At 38.9% G+C, this 23838-nt stretch overlaps 1 protein-coding gene across 1 annotated transcript in view; it reads right to left on the reverse strand.

The window, feature by feature from the left end:
• gps1 (G protein pathway suppressor 1) overlaps positions 1-23838 on the reverse strand; it is a 56921-nt gene that overhangs the window by 19995 nt on the left and 13088 nt on the right. Inside the window, exons 3-10 of the mRNA XM_078225556.1 lie at positions 22969-23150; positions 20701-20865; positions 19082-19217; positions 17000-17077; positions 13909-13969; positions 11209-11294; positions 4933-5027; positions 1365-1470 (exon numbers count right to left, since the gene is read on the reverse strand). Of these exons, the coding sequence (XP_078081682.1) occupies positions 1365-1470; positions 4933-5027; positions 11209-11294; positions 13909-13969; positions 17000-17077; positions 19082-19217; positions 20701-20865; positions 22969-23150 (909 nt within the window). The remainder of the gene's footprint in view (positions 1-1364; positions 1471-4932; positions 5028-11208; positions 11295-13908; positions 13970-16999; positions 17078-19081; positions 19218-20700; positions 20866-22968; positions 23151-23838) is intronic.

Raw genomic sequence — 23838 nt, forward strand, 5'->3', positions numbered from 1 at the left:
AACCTGGCACAGATATTGGGAAAATTCCACTCTCTGAATTTAAATTTTCAATTTTTTGACAGTTTTCTTCAAGGTTGGAATGAGAAATACTGGGTTTTGCTAAATAACAAGTTGCTTTCATTATTTCATTTTATCAGCTTCTCACTAAGAAAGGAGCAGAATAGGTTATTCAGCCCCTCAAGCCTATTTATCATTCAATTAGATAAGGCTGACTGTATCATATCTCAAATCACCTGCCTTTCATCTTTAACTGTCGACAGCCTTGTTTAACAAAAATCTTGAAACATTCAACTCATCCAGTAACCATGATCTTTTAAGGAAGAAAACTCGACATTCCCACTACCCTTTGTGTGAAAAGATGCTTCTTGATTTCATTCCTAAATAGCCGAACGTCTAATTTTATCATGTCCCCTTGTTCTGAATCACTCCATCTGAGGAAGTAACTTCATTATATCTACTCTACCAAATAATTTATTAATTTGAAGTAATTTAATTAGATCACCCTCAACCTTCTATACTTCAAGAGAATAAGATCCTATTTTGTGCAATCAGCCCTCATAATTAAGTCCTTTAATAATTTGGTAAATTTGCATTTGACCAAAATTGTTTTCCTCCTGAGATGTGGAGCCCAGATAATATATGAAGAAAGCTCTGTGCAGCTGAAGCATATTTCCTCCTCTTTATACTTTATCTGTCTTAAAGTAAAGGCCAACATTTCATTAGTATCGTTGATCAATCTTTGTATCTGTGCACCAACTTTAGGTGATTAGTGTGCCTGACACCCACAAATACTTCTGTTCCTCCAGTTTCTAGTATCTCGCCATTAGGAAAGTTTTCCTATTAAACTTTCTTGGATCCAAAGTGAAATTTTTAAAGTAAAATAGCTTGTCCTGTTTTGTATTATAATTCAATATAAATGTAGACATAATATCGTCAAAATTAACAGATACCAACAGAAGAAAAACAGACAGATGTTCTACTTTACTAAAATCTTTTGTCAGGGTCCTAAATCAATTTCCATAGATTATCTGTTATTCGCCAATACTGAATGGTCCAGGTGGTATTACCTGAGCATCATGCATAATTGACTATAGCTTCACATATTCAAATACATAATACTGTTGTTTATCTAATCATGTGCAACAGGACTGAGAGATAATCAAACTGTATGTCTCAACATCTGCATTAATGTGTACATCTGCAACCAAAAGAAAATATGCAGATGATATTATATGTGGAATATATTGTATGGACCTGTTAAGTAACATGTGAATGGGGAGAATTTATAAGATGGATCATAATGCACCCACTCATTCTACTTATGTAAAAAAAATAATTTTCTGATCTCTCAGGTTCTGACTCACCTTCATTTCATCTAACATTTTCAAACAGGAAGCATATTTTGATTCATAAAACTTGAAGATGATGTCTCGAACTTGAGGCTCCAATTCAAGGAATAACTTAAAAGAGCTTGCAGTGGAGAAAAATAAATGTTAAGATAAAGATTCATCAGTTTACTAACAATGCAATATCCAGTGCCAAATTTACATTTTCAATTTGCAATAACAATGGTATAGAATAGTGTTTTCTTATTCATATTGATTTATTCTAGCTTGGTGCAGATAAATTATATCAGCTGTCATATTTTAGCCTTTTTCATTTTTTCCTCCTTTTCAGGCTGCTTCAGGCATGCACCATTTTTCACTTGAATGGAGATGCAGGCCACTAGTTTTTGGGCTTCTGGACACCATCTTCAGCTAACAGCAAGAAGTGCAAAATTCCAGACTGCCTTTTAGTGCAATAATAAATTTAACCTATGTTAATATAAACAAAAATTCAGAAGTTCATGTATTAAATATTGGAATGTTTTGATAATTTTTCAGTAGGCCTTATCTTGCCAAGTTTTATTGCAGGAGTACAAGAGCAGTTTGTGGGGACACACTTGTACGTCGAGGTATGCATGGTTATATTCTCTGGGTTATACTGTTGTACAAGTGGGTATTAGGCAGCCTAGGCACATCAATAATGCAGGACATTCAAACTGCTTCTAAGAATCATTAGCATCACTGTATTCACAGAATATCTACGGCAATGTCATTAATGATAAGCTTGTGCCTGTACTGTAAAATTAAAAGTATTTTTTTCAGGTCACGACCCTCTAACTCATGGTGAGAGTTGTACCACTAAATTGTAGGAGAACGGCATGAGACGGCGTAGACTCAGAAAAGAAATTCTGATCAAAGACTCAGAAATACAGCCAAACATCTTCAATGCACCACCAATAGTAATGAAGGTCATTACTGCGGTCAAATTTAAGCAGGCATCTGGTGAGTCAGCCATCCTGTTTGCTTTTGGACAAATGACATTTCCTTTGAATGAATCATAGTTTGCAGGATAATAAAAGTGAATTAATGTTATTAAGTTATACAATGGTAGTGGTGCAAGTATTTCATGTGCTTTGCTGGTGCACATACATCTTGTGTTTTGTGATTTCCTTTGTGTTAGTTTGTTTCCACGTACTATTAGAAAGTTTGTTTATAAAACACAATTTCAAAATAATTCATAATGTATGAAACATTTAGGAATGTTTCAGAGAGACAGTCAGGAACTTTGTAAGATGTTTAGCAGGAAACACAGAAAAAAAAAACCATGATGTTCAGGGGATCCGTAACCAACTCACAAGAGAAACCCATGGACTGTCCCTACAACTAACTTGTTTGCAGAATGTTCACAACTTCCTTTGCTGCCATCACTTTCAGAGGTAGCCGTAGCCATCAATTTTGTACGGTTACACGAGGGTTCAGAACTTCCAATAAACTGAATATTAACTGACTGTTCACGTTTGCCTCCAAGCAGTCCAACATTGGAGGATATCTCAAGGCCGTTCAATCAGATGGTACAAAATAGCAATCATCAATAGTATCTCAAAATCACTCAGTCATGATGTTCAGTAAACATTTAGCCAGCCATGAGTCCATTTTAGAGCTTGGATTCTAAAGTCTTCAAATCCAAAATGGAAAAACATAATTTGCATTGAAGCATTAATCACACTCAATCAGCTCCAATGGGCAGGCCACATTGTCTGCATACCTGACACAAGGCCCCTGAAACAAGTGCTCTTCTTGGGGCTTCGACACGACAAGCAAGCCCAAGGAAAGCAGAGGGAACGCTTCAACGACACCCTCAAACCCACCTTAAAAAAGTGCAACACTTGGGAATCCCTGGCCCAAGACCACCCGAAATGGAGGGAAGGCATCTGGGAAGGAGCTGAACACCTTGAGTTTCATTGTCGAGAGCAGGCTAGAGTAAAATGTCAACAACAAAAGGAGCACATGGTAATCCATCCGCTCCTCCTGTGACAGAGACTGTAGGATGGGCATTGGTCTCTTCAGTCACCCGAGAACTCATTTTTAGTGTGGACACAAGTCATCCTCGACTCCTTAAGAAGCAGGAAAGATTTTGGGGAGTCAGAAGCCGAATTGTTTGCCACAGAAATTCACAGTCTCTGATCCGTTGTTTTAGTCACAGTATTTTTGCAGCAGGGTCCAGTTGAGTTTTGAGTTAATGGAAACCCACAGGAAGTTAATGTTGTGTGTTTTGTTGACGCCAATACCATTGAATGTCAGGGGGAGATTTTTTTTTGGAGATGATCTATGCCTGACCTGTTTGTTGTGTCCCTTAGTGACCATTCCAACATTTTCAAGACTACAATGGAATAAGTTTTGACGAGCTTGTATGAGTGCAACTCAAGAAGCTTGGCACTATCCAGGAAATGCAGTTCTCTTGATTAGCTCATCATCCATCACATTAAACATTCAACCGCTCCATGACCACTTTACCATGATTGCAGTGAGTACCATCCACAAGGTGTACTACAGCACTCTCTAACTTCCCAAACCCACTGTCTCTACAACGAGAAGAACAAGGTAGTGGAAACATCACCACCTCCATGTTCCTCTCCAATGACACATCATCCTAACTTGGCACTACATCACGATTGGATCAGATTCTTGAAATTCCCTTATCATTGTGGAAAGTATCTTTCAAGGTGACTCGCTACCACTTTCTCAAGGGCAATGAGGAACTAGCAATAAATGTTGGCTTGTGAGCAATGTCCATGTGCTGTGAATTAATTTTTAAAATTCCTGTTGTTTTAGTTACCTCTACCTTGCTACACATTTACATTTCTGGGCATTAGTAAAATTTTTGGTATAAATCTCTTGATATTTCCTGTTGTGTGTGTATATATATATATATATATACTTCATATAAATATATATATGTGTATAACATGGTATTTATTTTTCACTTTTATGCACGTCTTAAAGCCATCCTAGTTTGTTCTGAACCTCCTAAAAGGTCCTCCAATTTATCAATACCATGTTTACTTATTATTGGTGGCAAGTTGGCACACTTGTTGCCTCTTTTGCCCAGTTGGGAGCTGTCCAATGCCACCTACGTTTCGCCCTCACAGAAGTTACCAGTGCCTCAATGATCAGACTTTCAGATTTCCATCAAGCCAATCTACTCAAAAGCAATTATGTACACCACTCCCCAACTGAGCCAAAAAAGTGTGACATGTATCACCAGTTAAATGGATCAGAAGCTACCGAGACATGTTGGGCACACAAGCATATAGCCATTGGCTGATTTTTTTTTTCCTGTTTTCATTACTGAAATCACATGCTCAACAATGACATCATTCCAGACTGCTTAGTCAGTTAGTTTTTTTTTGAAAAAGCAGCTTGGAAATTACAAAGAATTCCAGGTAGTTCTCTTATTTGTTTCCCAGATAGAGGAAAATATAATTGAAGATGATCAACCTGCTTTTCTTAAAATAAAGTTGTGCCTCCTTAATAATTGGTTTCTTGTAAAATGAAGTGAGGCTCACACACTTGGAGCATTTGCTAAAGAAACCAACATTATCTTTACCTGCTGGAGATGACATTTCTTTGCAGTTCCTGTCTATCAAAAGTGGCCAGTGCACAAAGTCCTCCATAAACTGCTACATTGCTGGGAGACAGCAGCTGGAAAAAAACAAACATGGTCAGGTTGAACTTAATCCAGATGGATGTTTTTCACACTTCAATACAATTTGCTTTCACTTTTCAACCACTTCTAAATAATGGAAAACCAAAATTTTGATCGAAGTAATTACAATAAACATATTCCTCCCTCTACCTTTAAAAAAACTGGTCCTAAGCATTCTGCACTGGAGAGTTCAGAGCGTGTTAAATTTAATTACGAAGAAACACTCAGCATCTACAGCGCCTGCTTCGCATTTCATTCAAACCTTTTGAGGGTGCACAAATTCGGAATATATTTAAGTTATCCTGGTTCCCCCTTCTAGTGTTATCCAACTCCAACATATAATGCTATCATATCTGTCTTTTCAAAACAGTTAGACTAAAGTTAGTGATAGAATTAAAATGTTAAGTACCATGTGCGAGAAGTCTTTATAAAAAAATCCTCTATTAATCTAACAGGGAGCAGATGGTAAGGATAAACGGGTCTTTTGTGTTTTGGAAAGCTGTAACTAGTGGAGTGCCACAGAGCCCTCAACTATTTACAATCTATATCAATGACTTGACATAGGGACCCAATGGATGGTAGCTAAATTTACTGATGACACGATGATAGATAAGAAAGAAAGTTGGCAAGCAGAGGTAGAAAGTATGCAAAGGAACATAGATATAAGTGAGTGAGAAAAAAAATTGGCAGATGAGTTTAATGCAGCAGGAAAAATAGAAAAGCAATATATTATTTGAAAGGAAAGAGACTGCAGAACTCGATAGTACAAGGGGGGGTGGATCTGAGTGTCTTGGTTCATGAATCACAAAATGCTAGAACGTAGGTACAGCAAGTGAGTAAGGCAGCAAATGGAATGTTGAAGTTTCATGCAAGGGGAATGGAATATAAAAGTAGGGAAGTTTTACTGCAGCTTTACAGGGCCTTGGTGAGACCACGTCTAGTTTTGGTTCCCTTATTTGAAGATATAATGTTAGAAGTGGTTCAGAGTAGGTTCACCTGGTTCATTCAGGAGATGAAGGGCTTAACTAATGAAGATGCAACAAGTTGGGCTTACATCCATCAGAGTTTAGAGAAGAAGTGATCTTTTGTCCTGAAAGGGTTGTTAAGTCTGTGGAATTCTCTTCCCCATAAAGCTACGGAGGCCGGATCACTGAATTTCCTCGAGGCAAATTAGCTACATTTTTGATGGACAAAGGAGTCAAGGGTCACAGGGACAAGATAGGGAAGTGCAGTTGAGACTATAATCAGATCAGTCAAGATCTTATTGAATGGCGGAGCATTTTTGAGGGGCCGAATTATTCTATCTTTTTTTTATTACAAGATGTTTCAAACTAAGTTTCTTGCAAGAAACTTGCACCCTACTCGCATCTTACTGGTTAATTTGCAAGTAGGGTGCAAGTTTCTTGCAAGAAATTTAGTTTGAAACATCTTGTAATAAAAAAAATGATAGAATCATTCGGCCCCTCAAAAATGCTCCGCCATTCAATAAGATCTTGACTGATCTGATTATAGTCTCAACTGCGCTTACTGGTTAATTTTCACAAAGTAACAAGAGAAATCTGCTATGTTAAAAACATTATTGGATGGAAGCTTTGCAAACATTTGAAAGTTAAAACTTTCAGTGTTAAAGCCACATTAAATTCCTTCCAAATTACCTCCCCCCCCCCCCAGCAACAGCATTAATTGATATATGAATTTTCATCTATATGAGATAGCAAGAAATTATATGGCCTATATTACAATTACATTTAACAATCTCATTTATACTAAATCTTTAGAGGAAAAACAGCAACCACAGATTCCAATGATGTACCAAAAGTGTTTTCTAATTAACAATCCCTGACCTTATCAAATAAGAACTACATATTTAAGTACTTGGACATGGGGCCAATGAAGTAGTACCAGCAGTACACTGAGCATGGGATAGAGCTTGTTCTAGGGTGAACCTGTCAGTATTCAATCAAAGAAAATGCTTACTAGCTCACCGTCTTCTCTGTGCTTTTAAATAAATCTTTATGTGATGCAAGAAACAATGTATGGCTTTAAGATCCTGAAGACACCCGTCCTGCATTTTGTTCACATACTAAGTTTCCTCTTCCACCTGGATCAGTAATCAGCCTCCTGCTTCTTCTCTGTGCTACCTGAACTTAAATGCTTTCTGTATTTTGCTGACCAAAATCAAAACACTTCATGATGCAAAATGATCAAAGTACAATACAGTCTTAATATGATAGTTTCCAATTTGCACTCTACTGAACTAACAACATAATTTAGCATTTGGTTATTCATTGCAACTCCACAATTATAAAGCATATTTACCATCCAATCTAGTACAAAATCTAGATCCATTTGAAACTCCCGCTGAAAAAACCAGCATGATTTACGCAAATACGACACTTCGAATTCTTTTGGGAGAATCGCCCTCTTTATTTCTGACTCCAATTTGAAGTTGAATATGACATTTGTAGGTGATACTAAGCTCTCACTCTCAGGCAACGCGTTCAGTGACAGAATAAACTCAGATAGGTACCATCTGATCCGGGGCATGTTTGCTTTAAGCACGCTAGAAGCAACTTTAATTTTTAGTTTTAACACCTCAGTTAAACTCAAATTTTAGTTTCCTCTTTGTCTTTCTAATTATTGTTAATTCTTACCAATTTACTGCATTAAGCTCAGAGGGTCCTCCACTAAACCTTTTTCTCTGGAGTATTTTATGAGAATTTTTTTTTCTCATTTCAATTTGGATGATCTCAATCCGTGGTAGTGGTGTAGTGGTAATGTCACCGGACTAGTATTCCAGAGCCCAGGCTAATGCTCTGGATTCCAATCCCACAAGGTGGAATTTAAATTCAGTCAATAAGTCTGGAATTTAAAACCTAGTTTTGGTCATAGTGACCATGAAATCTTTATGGATTGTCATAAAAACCCATCTGGTTCACTAATGTCCTTTAGGAAGGAAATCTGCTGTCCTTACCTGGTCTGGCCTACATGTAATTCAAGGCGCACAGCAAAGTGCATGACTCTTGGATGCCCTCTGAAATGGCTTAGCAAACCACTCAGTTATATCAAACCACAATGAAGTCCACAAAAAGGAACGAAGCTGGACAGATTACACGGCATTGACCTAGACACTGGAAATGACAACAAGTCCGGCCCTGTCAACCCTGCAAAATCCTTGTTATCATATTCTTGAAGCTCATGCCATAATTTGGGAGAGCTGTCCAAAAGACAAGTCAAACAATAGCCTGACATGGTCATACTCATGAATCATACCTTACAGGCAATATCCTAGCGCCACCATTGCCATCCCTGGGTATGTCCTATCCCACTGACAGGGTAAACCCACAAGAGGTAGCAGCACAGTGGTATACAGTCGAGAGGGAGTTGCCCTGGGAGGTCTCAACATCAATTCTGGACCTCATTAAAATTTCATGGCATCAGGTCAAACTTGGGCAAGGAAACCTCCTGCTGGTTACTACCTACCGCTCCCTCACTAATAAATCCAAATGCTTCCATGTTGAAAACCATTTGGAGGAAGCACTGAGGGTGGCTAGGATACAGAATGTCTGGGTGGGGGCCTCAATGCCCATCATTAAGAATGGCTTGGTAGCACCACCACTGATAAAGCTAAAGGACACAGCTGCTAGACTGGGTCCTCAGCTGGTGGTGAGGGAACCAACAAGATAAAGAACCTACCTTACCTTGTCCTCACCAATCTACCAGTCATAGATGCATCTGTCCAGGATATCAGAATGACCATCACACAGTCCTTATGGAGACAAAGTCCAGTATTCATATTGAGGGTCTCTTCCGTCATGTTGTAGGACACTATCACCGTGCTAAATGGACATTGATTTTGAATAGATCTAGCAACTCAAAACTGGTCATCCATGAGGCACTGTGGGCCATAAGCAGCAGCAGCAGAATTATATACAACCACCATCTGTAACCTGATGGTTCAGCATATTCCTCTTCCCACGGTCCCTAGCATCAACAGTACCAGTCTTCAGCCAATTTGATTCATTCCACATGATATCAAGAAACAGATGAATGTACTGGGTACTGGAAAGGCTATGGGCCCAGACAACATTCCTGCAATAGTACTGAAGGCTTGTGCTCTAGAACTAGCTGCACCCTTAAGCAAGCTGTTCCAGTGCAGTTACAACACCCACATTATCTGGAAATGTGCGAAATTGCCCAGGTATGTCCTGCACACAACAAGTGCGACAAAACCAAACTTGCCAATTGGCCCCACCAGTTTTTTCTTGATCATCAGCAAATTGATGAAGATGTCACTAACAGTGCTATCAAACAGCACTTACTCAGCAATAACTGGCTCAGTGATGCTCAATTTGGGTTCTGTCAGGGTCACTCAGATCCTGACCTCAGTACAGCCTTAGTCCAAACATGGACAATAGAGCTGAACTCAAGATGTAAGGTGAGAATGACTGCCTTGACATCGAGGCAGCATTTGAACAAGCATGGAAACGAGGAGCCCTAGCAAAACCGGAGTGAATGGGGATCACTTGGGGTCATACTTGGCACAAAGAAAGATAGTTGTGGTTGTTGGAGGTCAATTATCTCAGTTCCAGGTCATTATTGTATGAGTTCTCAGTGTAGTGTCCTCGGTCCAACCACTTCCAGCTGATTCATCAATGTCCTTCCCTCCACACAAGGCCAAAAGTGGGGATGTTCACTGATTGCGCAATACTCAGCACCATTCGCAACTCCTCAGATAGTGAAGCAGTTCATGCCCGTATGCAGCAATACCTTTACAACATTCAGGCTTGGGCTGCTAAATGGCAAGTAGCATTCGTGCCACACAAGTGCCAGGCAATGATCATCTCCAACAAAGGAGAATCCAGCTACCTTCCCTTGACAATTAATGGCATTAATCTTACCTGTGAATGTTACCATTGACCAGAAACTGAACTAGACCAATCATGTAAATATTGCGCCTACAACAGCAGGTCAGAGGCTGGGAATTCTGTGGAAAGTAACTCACCTCCTCACTCTCCAAAGCCCGTCCGCTATCTACAAGTTTGATGGAATACTCTTCACTTGCTTGAAGCTTGACACCATCCAGGAAACAGCAGCCTGCTTGATTGGAACCCCATCCACCACTTTCAACACCTACCCCCTCCATCACCAATACACTGTGCCAGTCATGTGTGCCATCGACAAGATGCATTGCAACAACCCAGCAATGCTTTTTCAACAGCACCTTCCAAACCCACGATCTCTACCATCTAAAAGGACAAAGGCAGAAGAACATCACACCTGCAAGTTCCCCTCCAAGCCACACATCATCCTGACTTGGAACTATATTGCTGGTCTTTCACTGTTGCTGGGTCAAAATCCTGGAACTCCTTGCTTAATAACATTGAGAGTGTACCTATACCACATGGACTGTAGCATTTCAAGAAGGCAGCTCACCCTACCTTCTCAAGGACAATTGGGGATGGACAATAAAAATGCTGGTGTGGTCAGTGATGCCCACATCCTGTGAAAGAATTCTTTAAAAATGTTATCCTAGTTTTTAGTTGCTCCCATACTAATAACTGGCTGTAGAGTAAAATGAGCAGCGAGGTAGGAACTGTTAACATTTTGCTCTCAGCTGGGGAATGGTGGCCTTTGAAAGGAGAGGATATTAAAAAAGTAATCTCCCTTGGTGGAACGGGGGACAAGTTACTTTCAGAGAAAAATATGGTTTCTAATCAAAAATATGCATCTAGGTGACGAATCTAAGAGATCAAACAAGCAAAAATATATTATGTATGTGTGCCAAAGCATGGAGTGGATTTAACGCACAAGTAATGAATTTTAGGGAATACATACAGACAACAAGAAATATACATAATGAAACGATCCTTGATGGGCTGATGAATTATCAGCCCAATTCCTCAAATATGTCAGGAGGTTACAGGAAAACCAATGTTAAAAATTCATTACTAAAAAACTCAAGCTACCAAAACAAAAAACACGATAAATTTAAACAGTAAGGTTGGGTTCATCAAACTTCCCTTTTTTTACAAATTCCAACAATGTCAAAATGTTTTTGCCTATTAATTGATCACTTAACTGTGAGGCTTCACAGTCAGCTCGTTTGTGTATTTCAGCTTGTCTGCGCAATCTCCTAGTTAAAATTAAAATTGCATTCCATGAATTGGGTCTTACCTCAGGAAAGTCACAGTGATCGAAAGAAGCCAGCAAGAAACATTTGGCTGCTTGCTTGTATTTTCGAGTTGCTAATTCTGCCAGACCTACGGATATACCACAATACACAGTTCAGAAGCAAGGCATGAAACAATGCTTACATATCTCCTTCGGAGATTGATCCAAATGAAAAGGCATATTAGGATAGCACATCCACTAACTTCTCTCAAGAGTCACAATTGAAACCAAGATTGTTTTTCTCTGGAGCGTAGAAGGCTGAGGGGTGATCTTATAGAGGTCTATAAATTAATGAGGGGCATAAATCAACTAGATAGTCAATAGCTTTTCCCAAAGGTAAGAGAATCTATGACTAGAGGGCATTGGTTTAAGGTGAGACAGAAGAGATGCAAAAGGGTCCAGAGGGGCAATTGTTTCACAGAGGGTGGTGAGTGTCTGGAACAAGCTGCCAGAGGTAGTAGTAGAGGCGGGTACAATTTTGTCCTTTAAAAAGCATTTAGACAGTTACATGGGTAAGATGGGTATGGAGGGATATGGGCCAAATGGGATTAGCTTAGGGGTTTAAAAAAAAAGGACAGCATGGATAAGTTGGGCCGAAGGGCCTGTTTCCATGCTGTAAACCTCTATGACTCTATTGTCAGCTTCGCTCACTGGTAGTATGCTTGTCTCCAGTTGGAGAATATGAATTCAAGCCCCACTCCAGGACTTGAGCACATAATCTAGGTTGACGCTTCATTGCAAAACCAGGGGAATGCTGCATTCCCAGAGGTTCCATATTTCAATTGAGAGATTCAAATTTCCTGTTCTTGTGGATGTAAGTTACCTCGTGACAATGTTTCAAAGAATATGAAATTTTACTGTTCTCTTGGTTAATTTTCATCCCTCAACACTGGTCATTTGCCCCATGCTGTTTGCAACACTTTGTTCTTGGCAAAGTAACTGCTGTGGTTATCTATCAAACAATGTGACTGCATTTCAAACATGCCTTTGGGACATCCTGGGGATGCAAAAAGTGTTGAATAATTGCAAGTTTGTTTTTCTTTCCTTCCCTTACTTATTCTGTTGAATTCAGCTCACACACCATCCCATTGTTGGTGGTTTGTAAAAGGAGCCCCAAGATGTGTGGGAGCAACAAACTCCCCTTCCAGCTGTGTTGAGTACTAATGACACAGGCTTTATGGACTCAATAGTGGAAAAACTGAGGTTTAAGGTTTATTCAAAACTTAAAACAAAAATTAAAACAAAAACTGGAAGCCACTGGGCTGAATAAGAAATGTAATTCAGAAGAGGGAAGAAAACTGGCAAAGAAAATGTATGCTTGGGAAAATTGGAAACATTTAAACAAAAATAGATCAGAAAAAGCATTTTCATCACGACAGGAAACAACATGTAGCGTGTGAAGATAGAGGGATGGGAAAAGAAGTTTATTTTGTCCTCAGCATCTCAAATGCTAATAGAACTGGACACAGCCAGCATGCTATTAGACAACACAAGTGCTGTAGAGACGTGTTGAGGAGACCGGATCCGGGCAAATCACTCACTGCAGAATACCCAGTCTCTCATGTACCCGAGTAACCACAGCATTTATGTGGCTAGTCTAATGGCTAGCTCCAGCATATTATTAGTCATTCTACCAAATGTCATGGATATATCTGTGGCAACACCCATGTGCCTCAGTTTTCTTTTTGGCTCAACTCTTGAGTATCAATTGCAGAGAAACATCTATACGCCAACCAATTATACTTTCTGCTCCCCAAAGGGTCAAATATATATTAAGACAGAATGTCTGGGTTTAAAATATTGGTTTGATTATATCTCCATGCCCTAGGTCGATTCTCTCCATCCAACATCATGTTTTGTCTGAAGACTGTACTCGATCTTGACTATCCTGTACAATGGCACAGGAGATCAATTGGGAAATTTATATTTATGTGATACAGGCATTTGGAAATGATCTTTGAAGATACTTAACATAGGAATGTAATGATAGGAGGGACAAAGCTGATGGCTATTCCATGTTTAATCAATGACCCCCATCAAGAAGACATTTTCCATAAATCACCATCCGGCACTATTATGTAGAATTACTGAATTAATCTGTAACCTTATACATATTATCCGAAGTAAAAACATAACATGCTGGATAAACTCAGCAGGTCTGGCAGCATCTGTGTAGAGAGAAACTGAGTTAATGTTTCAAGTCCGTATGACTCTTATTCAGAGTTTGACCAAACCTTTATATCCCGTAAAATCATAACTTGTGATAAAAAATGTTTTGGTTACAGTGATTCAGTTGAATTCTGCTATATCGTGAATGGGCTGAAGCACTATTATAAATCTGATTTCATTTTATGAGAAATCTACCATTAACTTGACACACAGATTCATTGAAAAACTAGTAATAATAGTGAGAAAGTTTTGATGTTAGTCAATCCCAAGACAGTGACCTCAATTTATACAAGAAACATCTCACACAACTGAAAAATACCTTTCCCACCAAAGATGTTTACTTCTGAATAAAGTCAATGGCTACTGTTATCACAATCTTCAGAGTATCTCTAATCTAATTTGCCGAAGGAAATTAATTCCGAAACACTTATTAGAGATTCAGATATTGATCAGGGATAACAGTTATCTAACTATAACACTTGTAGATTCCTCCTCAAAGGTTGAGCAGTGGAAAATACCAAAATTCTCACCAACCTGCTGCGCATTTCAGCTTGGTCAGCACAGCCTGGTTCTGACTGTCCCTCTCTCCTCTTTGCTGTAAAGAAAGAATACATCATCTGAGCAAACAGAAAAGGAAATGAGCACCATTATATCACACAAGTGTTAAAAAGGTTCCATTGCCCTACTAATCCAAGATCTGGCCGCATCAAAAAACAAAATATGTCTAGACTAGTTGAGCTTATACCAGAGTACAAGCTGCTCAAACTTCAGCAGCACAGTCACTGAGCTGTGGCCAATGAGTCACAAGTGGCACATTGAAGCCTTGAAGTTGGTTTAAAGACCCACAAGACTGACTCTCACCATCAGCAGAAAATAGTATTTTTTTTAGTTCATTTATTAGTGTTATAAGTAGGCTTACATTAACACTGCAATGAAGTTACTGTGAAAATCCCCTAGTCGTCACACTCTGGCACCTGTTCAGGTACATTGAGGGAGAATTTAGCATGGTCAATGCACCTAACCAGCACGCCTTCTTGACTAAGAGAGGAAACCCACGCAGACACGGGGAGAACTTGCAGACTCTGCACAGACAGTGACCCAAGTCAGGAATCGAACCCAGGTATCTGGCGCTGAGGCAGCAGAGCTAACCGCTGTGCCACCATGCCACAGCTCATCGGCTTTGAAAGAAGACTTCTTGCAATTGAACTTATGAAGGTATACAAGATTGAAATAAGTATAGAAAAGCTAGATCTGGTTCAATACTTCAAACGAAACTGCGAATAGACGAAGGATACAAAAGCAAAAGTTAAATCCAGGAAAAGACAAATTTAGAATTAATATCAGAGAGTTCTTCTTCACACACAGTGATCAGTACAGCAACTAACATCTGGATAGAAAAGCAGAGACAAAACCCTGAAATCATGCAAGACAGTTTGATGCCTTGAAGGAGAGTAACTGTGGGTGTTTGCTGCACAAATGAACTAGGATAGGTCAAATGGCGACCTCGTCTGTATCTTACAAATGACAAATAAATAAAAATCTCATGCTATATAGAAACATTAGTGGTCTCCAATTACATAAACTGATTGAAATACAATTTATATCAATCTACATTATATTAAAAACTTTGCATTGGACATACATTTTCTGGTTAAAAACCTTAGTTCTACTTGTTACAATTTTTGTTCAACATTTACCATTATAAATTGCTACATCTTATAAAGTGACTCATCAACATTTATTTCTTTCCAATTTTGCCACATTACGCGAGATGATGTGGATGAAGATACTAACAACCACATGGCTTTTATGGTGTAAGTTTGTGAAGTTCCCCCACCCCACAGCACCATCATTATATTATATATAAAAGCTTGTATTAAATCAACTGAAAGTGGTAAGTGGCACAGGCAATTAATTAGTATATATCTATGGTACCTTAAATTCAGTACTTTTGATACAATGTTTTACCAAAAACGTTTGTGACCACCTTGCTCCTAAAGGAAAGCCCATTACAATGCTTGTAGTACCTACTATGTTTGTGGGTCGCGTAGTGACAGGCACTTTCAATGCCAAGAATTCACATCTTTCCTGAAGCATAACTGTCGTTTGGCAACTCACACAGAAGATGAAGGTTTCCAAGTGTTAATTCTGCCTCTAATCAGTAAAGCTAAACTCAAAAGGTGAACATCTAAGAGGCTTGGAGTGCATCTGAAAGCGTTTTCTCATCCTATTAGTTAAATAAGTAACGTTTATAACCCAAATTAAGTTAAAATAGCTTAGCCATCTGATTTCCAGTACTCTTAAAATCATTTTAAAAGCAAGTCCTTTCTTTGTAAGATTTTCTATAAATCAGTTTACAGTAGCCACTTAATGACGTATGCACTGCTGTGGTTGTAATCACATCATATATAATTATGTTGCACTGTCCAAAGCTAATTCTTCCTTTTATCCTCCACTAAAATAATCATACATCCTACTAACTGTTTTGCTGACTGCTTCAACTCATGGTCAGATGATAATCTGCTTTCTTTCCTCCCACCTTCAACTCAACGTAAACCAGCTACAATTTTCCTAGCAAGCCTAAAGACAAATGTAATAAGTGAAGGAGAAAGTGGCTCTCGTGGATCTCAAGACTCCCAAATGCTTTGTAGAATGCATGAAGTACAATGGATGCCCTCTTACTTCTTTGAGGAAATGACATCACAAGTAAACTATGGTAAGCCTCATAATGTGTTGGACTTTCACCTTTCAGAACATTCTGCACAAAGACAAAGTTCAAATCTGTGGTAATTCAGAAGAAAATTGGATTTGGATAAGAAATTGGCTGAAGGATAGAAAACAATGGATACTTCCCAGAGGAGTTGACAAGTCGGGAAAAGCAATACTGAGGAGAATGGCCCAGATCTCAGTGTTAGGATTACCACAGTTTCTGAATTACATCACTGACTTCTAAATTATGTCACTCCAAAACCCAATGGAAAACTGAAAACTACATCAAGACAATGCGAATGAGGGGAATTGAAGAAGGCAGTCCAGAAATGTTACATTGAGCTAATTAAAATGCAAGGTGGCCACACAAGAAAGATATTTTGGGACAAGTAGGATTTTACCTGTTCTTGTAATTAATACATATTTTAATTTACAAAAGACATTTTATTGTCAATATGCTGATATTTATTTAATAGTTTTCTATAAATAACACTAACAATGATATTGATTACTCCAACAAGTTAATAAAAGTCTGAATCCAACTAAGTAAGATGCAGGGATAACATAATAAATTTTCCAGTAATCCATGAAAAGTTGCAATACTGTTAAGTCCGATCTTGTGATCAAACAGATCTACAGGTTAGAAAGCAATAAGCTACATATAGCAAAGAAACACTTTCACACCTTTTTATTTCATCCCCTACTACATTTGACACAGCCAATCATTATTTGCAAACTCCAGAACAGTTTCCAAAAACTTCTATTTATCAAGAGTCCAACAAATATCACACACTGATTCCAAAGCAAGCAGGCGGTGGAAAAGTTACATGCTTTTTGCTATCATAACTTTTGCCATCATTTCACTGCATATTAAATCAGGTAAATTATGAACACAAACTTAGACACATTTACTGACCTCTGCAATCTCTGGTGTAGACTCTGCTTTGCTTACATAACTGAGAACGTGGGACCAATTTTGGAGGTAGATACTGACCTGCGAACACAGAATTAAATCTAATTTAAAAATTCAACAGACTACACTATTTAGCACTAGGCACTGATCTTCCAAACTGGCAATAAACATTTGATTGAGTGCATTTTACTTATTGCATTCATTGCGAGCTCAGCAAAATCCGTCTTAAACTTTTAGCTGCTGCATTCTTCATGAAATAAGGATAAAACTCTATTAATTTTTTTCCAGCGGTGCTGGCTGCAGTGATTTGGGTGGAGGGCGCAGATCAAGGATAAGGTTCAGAATGATGTTCCAGCCTAGGTTAGAGTCAAGGTCTTTTTGCACGTGGGGAAATGGCGGAGCCAGCGTTGCTCCGGCATCGTGTCTGGGAAGGCTCAGTACGTGGATCCACGTGGTGGCTCCGAGCTGAGGCTATGACTTAGCATGAGACTAGGCACTAAGTTGATGTGGCAGAAGGGTGGAAGATTAGGCAACATTTCAAAGCTAAATGTTGTTTGGTGGATGGAGGCAGCTTGGGCTGTTGTAATGCTGGCCTGTGTGTGTTTGGAGGCAGAAGACATACATCGGTAACGCACAGCAAGGTTTACTGCAGAGTGCGATTGAGTCTTTAAACTGGCATAGACACAGGCTTACTCAGCAGCATGATCAGCACATCAACTGATTTCCCACATGCTGATCCTGCTACTTCAAAATAGATTTCCCTAATTGTCTATACAAAAATTTGTATACATATGAAATGCATTCTTGCTGATATGAAACAATGTTAAAGGCAGTATCAAGGTTAAACAATATTTTAACTGCCATAAACAACATTGTGCTTAATATATTTAATGCAGTCATGACTATTTAAAAGATCATGGGGATAAAGGGCAGCTGGTGCTGTTGTTCTACACATGAATTATAGCTCTTTACTGGAACTTTCTTTCCCCCAGTTAATTCAACCACTGCTTTCTGTCGCCAAGAGGTCCTGAGAGGAAAACATTGCCAGGAAACAGAGAAAACAGCAAAGTTAAAAAAAATTATTTTTGCAAGATCCTCATCCAGTAACTGGAGAGAAAGGAACTGTACAAGAGGAAAAGCAGGCGCAAATAAGAATAAAACTATACTTGACGGATCACATGGCTTATGGAACAATTAAGTCGATAGAAAGAAGCATGAACCAATCTCATTTCTGGAAACAGACTCACATGAAGCAGACCAATTGAATTTAGAACAAAGTGTCAAATGGATTTTGTCACCATTGTAGCATTACAATAGTTTTCAATCTGGAGTTCTGGTCCTTTAACTTATCTATTTTCACCAGTTGATTTTATCAACTGTACCCCAAATATGGTACATCATTTAAGTTCAATTGCCTTCAGAATAACTTATTAGTATATAAACCGAACAGTCCCAGCAAGGTCAGAATTGTAATTTCCAGCTGGAACCAGGAGCTTTTATATTTATTGAAAATGTGATCCTAAAGTTTAGAAAAAAACTGTTGTACTAAAAATATTTAAAAACAAGGTAAGGAATATCAATACAAAGAGATTAAAGAAACAGCAATATTCCAAATAACAATGCCATCAATTTTAGTTATCTTGAGGTTTAAATATTTGCCTCCCATCTTTACTTACTTAGAAACTCGGGCAGGGGATTCTTAGTTGTAATTTTGCTTACTAGATGGAGTGCCTTGCAACAACAAGACTTTTCATATCAGTGTGGGAAGGAGGGGGAAAATCAAATTGAGCTGAAGTTGCTTTGTTAAATAGGACACTGAGCATAGAGTTTCTATGGGATAGTGCTGTGCTGGAAATCTAATTTAATAGAATTCTCAGCTCAAAACAAAATTCTCAATAGGGAAATGTTGGCGAAATTCAATATGATCATACAACAGGATACTTATTCTTTATTTTGTTGCAGTTAATAAACAATTAATGGTCAAAGTTAGCCATGCTATATTGATATTTCCAGCTATATTTACCAAGCAGTGTCAACTACTGTCACAACAATGCAGCTATCATTCAATTATTTTTGTTCACATACCTTGATGACATTTAGACACATGTTGATGACGTGCTTTGCACTTGTGCAATAGTCTCTGGCTCGTGAGTAACATTTCAGTGCATTACTAAGATCCCCGCAGTCTAGGTAGTGATCGCCGAGGTCATCATGCCCTCTCCTAAGGACAACGTTTTTTTTTTAAATGACAAATGATACAATCAATTCAAAACTATTCACTGTTTTATCAGATAAAATTATAAAACATTCTAGCCACACCAATTAGGACATTTCTTTGGCACTGAAGAATTACTTGATAATGATATTAGTGCAAATGATATTAGTGCAAAAAGATGAAAGCAGAGGCAGAGTGAAGTGTCCAAAACATTTACTTGATGCAACAAAATCCTATTATTTTGATCTTTTCATGCTATTACAATTTTAAGCTTCTAAAATTCAGAATTGTTAAATGCAACTATAGCATACACTATCTCACATACTGCACAATGCAAACACATTATGATAAATGTAGAACATTATAACGAAGCTTAATTTCAGAAACAAAAATCCAAGAAATTGCCTCTAGTGTACGGTTGGGGGAATGAAAATGGATCACGAAAATACTACCCTTCACTAAATCTCATGAGCTGTGCCTGGGACAAAAGACTCAATAGATAACATAATGGCAAGTTCAGATAGTACATCTTTGATTACACTTTACACCTGCCAGCACGTTCCTGCTCATCTGCCTCAGCCAAGCTGAGAGTTAAAAGAGTATTGAATGTAATCTCCATAGACAGGATGTTTTCACAAAACAGCAGTTTCCTGGGAAATCTCAGGAGTAAATTTAGTCTCTGGAGGTATTGCAGGACAGGCAGTACAAATCATCAAACCTGTTTTACAACCTGCCTGAATTTATTTTCTATTGACTTCAACGGTACACAGTAATGAGTTAAATGACCAGTTGGTCTGCTTTGGTCAGGCTAATGAGAATTCGCACTCTTTTCTGAACAGCTGCAAAGAATAAGTGATCAAGGCCTCTTGTCTTTGTTTAATGTCTCATCCAAAAAAAAACAATTATTCTGGCAATGCAGCACTGCGTCAGTGCTGCACTGGAGAATCAGCCTATACTTTGTGCTCAAGTCCTGGACTGAAGCTTGAACTTATGACCTTCTAACTCAAAAAGAGGGTGCTATCACTGAAACAAGCCGGCACGTCTTGTTTTAGTACCATTACTTCCAGTCAACAGCAGCTGCTAAGCTGACATTCTGTAAAAATATAGTGGAGCCATCTAATACAAGGCAGTCCCTAATATTATAACATTTGCAAAGCTATCAGTAATGATAAATGCAATTAACCGCTAACTTTTGAAAGTTGATTTACTTCAAACAACATATGGTGGCATTTGTCCTTTCAATTAGAATAACCTACCAACAATAGTTGATACCACAACATTAGCGTCTCAGTTATTTCAATTTTTTGGCAGTAGCAACACTATTTGAATAAAGAGACAGTTGAGGAAACCGGAACAAAAGTTGGGTTGATTACAAAGAACTTACAGCACAGAAACAAGCTTTAATTTAATTCAAACATTACAGCTTTGTAATCGAACTGACTTTCAAATTAACCATACAATTCCATATATTTTTTTGAAGGTTTGTTACCTGATGCTCTCTTTAATAGAATTGCCTTTGTAGTTCTTTAGATCTGTATCTAATTTCTCCAGTTTCAGCAAAGCTTTCTTCCGTGTAGATTCTGCCCAAGCTGTGTCCAGTGTTGGGGGTTCCAGACCTGTCTCTGGCACTGCATCTGGTACACCCTGAGATTCCCTGCAATAAGACATTTTTAGACTTTAGAGTTCCATTTATAAAATATTTTACTCATGACTGGATTCAGAGTTGCAGAACTTGAACTAAGTTTTACATGACCATCAAAACACTGTATTGAGTGTCAGTCATCTCAGTGTCCAGCAGAAAGTGATAGCAAGATGTGAAAACAAAGAATTGCAATGTTGTGCATGATCGCTTTGATCTACCTGTTAACTTTTTGGTGGAGCCAATCAAAAAGTCTCCGTCCCCTGTCAACTTTCTCACTGTATTCATTTATCACTCATTCATTAACTTTTTAAACTTGCAACCTATTTCTATCTTGTATTACCCAACCCAACTAGCTGCAATTATAGAGAGTCAACACTGCATCTTTTCATTCTCCACTGAAAGGTCCCCCATGGTCAGCTTATGATGAAAGTGAGAAGGTGTGGGATAGAGGGAAAGTTGGCCGATTGGATAGGTAACTGGCTATCTGATCAAAGACAGAGGGTGGTGGTGGATGGAAAATTTTCGGACTGGAGGCAGGTTGCTAGCGGAGTGCCACAGGGATCAGTGCTTGGTCCTCTGCTCTTTGTGATTTTTATTAATGACTTAGAGGAGGGGGCTGAAGGGTGGATCAGTAAATTTGCTGATGACACCAAGATTGGTGGAGTAGTGGATGAGGTGGAGGGCTGTTGTAGGCTGCAAAGAGACATAGATAGGATGCAAAGCTGGGCTGAAAAATGGCAAATGGAGTTTAACCCTGATAAATGTGAGGTGATTCATTTTGGTAGGACTAATTTAAATGTGGATTACAGGGTCAAAGGTAGGGTTCTGAAGACTGTGGAGGAACAGAGAGATCTTGGGGTCCATATCCACAGATCTCTGAAGGTTGCCACTCAAGTGGATAGAGCTGTGAAGAAGGCCTATAGTGTGTTAGCTTTTATTAACAGGGGGTTGGAGTTTAAGAGCCGTGGGGTTATGCTGCAACTGTACAGGACCTTGGTGAGACCACATTTGGAATATTGTGTGCAGTTCTGGTCACCTCACTACAAGAAGGATGTGGAAGCGCTGGAAAGAGTGCAGAGGAGATTTACCAGGATGCTGCCTGGTTTGGAGGGTAGGTCTTATGAGGAAAGGTTGAGGGAGCTAGGGCTGTTCTCTCTGGAGCGGAGGCGGCTGAGGGGAGACTTAATAGAGGTTTATAAAATGATGAAGGGGATAGATAGAGTGAACGTTCAAAGACTATTTCCTCGGGTGGATGGAGCTATTACAAGGGGGCATAACTATAGGGTTCATGGTGGGAGATATAGGATGGATATCAGAGGTAGGTTCTTTACGCAGAGAGTGGTTGGGGTGTGGAATGGACTGCCTGCAGTGATAGTGGAGTCAGACACTTTAGGAACATTGAAGCGGTTATTGGATAGGCACATGGAGCACACCAGGATGATAGGGAGTGGGATAGCTTGATCTTGGTTTCAGATAAAGCTCGGCACAACATCGTGGGCCGAAGGGCCTGTTCTGTGCTGTACTGTTCTATGTTCTATGAAAGAAAAAAAGGGGAAAATTAATAAAGCAATTTCTGAACTTTAGACCTCTGGCTGGGAAGCCCGTGCTGGCAATGCATATTGAAAACTTAGGCACATGCTGCACATGATTTTTACATTATTTTGATTAATGGTCAGAAAATCACGCACAGTGTGCACCTGAATTTCCATTTCGTGCTTCCAACAAAGTTCCCTGCCAAGATGGTCAACAATAGTATTTGTCTTTGTAAAGGGAGGAGCACCAAATTCCAGCATCAGTCATTGAGAGCAAACAGCATGTTTTGATGAATTGGGAAGAAGCACAGAAGAAAAGCTAAAGAATAGAAGACACATGGTTGGAAGATGCATGAGAATACAGAAACTTCAGGGGAAAAAGTAGATTATTTTAAAGAATGGTAACCCTTATTTGTTTAAACATCTGTATCACAAGATAATCCATTCAACAACTCAACTAAAAATAATCACAAATCATAAACAAAGCTGGCATACTAAAGCAATAAAGTCAGAAATATAAATCTCGGCATGTATTCAGTAATAATAGACTGCTATCACTATATTCTCTCATTCACAGCTATACCTTGTGGCCTCTGTCAGTTTACGATGAATTTCCTCATACATATCTACATTAAATGTTCTCTGAACGAAGGACAGTGCCATCTTCAGGGCTTCGATGCGTAGTTGTGGACAGTGCTCTGCAATAAACAGGAGCCTCTCAATTCGCATTAAACCACTGTAACTGGCTGCATACTGCTCCAGATCCTGCAAAGGACAGACAACAAACACATGGCCAATGTACTTGCATGGAAGACAGATTTAAAATTAAGTGAAATTGTGTCAGACTTGTAGGCCAGAATTTTACCGCCTCGCCCATCCTGGAATCGGGACGGGCAAGGCTCGCAGGTCGGAATTCTCTGTTGGCCTCAGGCGGGATTTTACGAGCCTCGCTCGAGCCAGGTTGTAAAATCCAGCCCATTGTCTCTCATGCAGTTTTTTAAAATTATACATTTAATTTGCCTTTTAACCTTCATCCAATGAGAAACCTTACAGCATAATAATTAACAGATTCCTTACTATAAACCACAACAATAGCCACAATTCCACACCTTAAGATGTGATCAGAATATTTCCCCCGTTCTTTTCATATGTAATGCTTAACACATGGAACATCATGAAGTTCAACCAAAAACACGATCAGAGAGAACAACATCATTTTGACACTAATCTTGTTTAATATTGATATCAGCAAGATGGGGGCATGCAGAGAAACATCAATCACACTGTGCCCACGATTCTCAAACTTTCTATCAGTGTAGTACCTTTAGCACAGCAAAACACCCAAAAATATTCCTGCAGCTTGCGGAGGAAAGGAGACAATCACCAAGCTCGAGTTGGATGAGCAAGGTACTGAAAGGTTGGAACATGGAGACAATAAATGTGGAGAGGGCCA

Source organism: Mustelus asterias, chromosome 12 (genome assembly GCF_964213995.1).
Source record: "Mustelus asterias chromosome 12, sMusAst1.hap1.1, whole genome shotgun sequence".
NCBI lineage: Eukaryota > Metazoa > Chordata > Chondrichthyes > Carcharhiniformes > Triakidae > Mustelus > Mustelus asterias.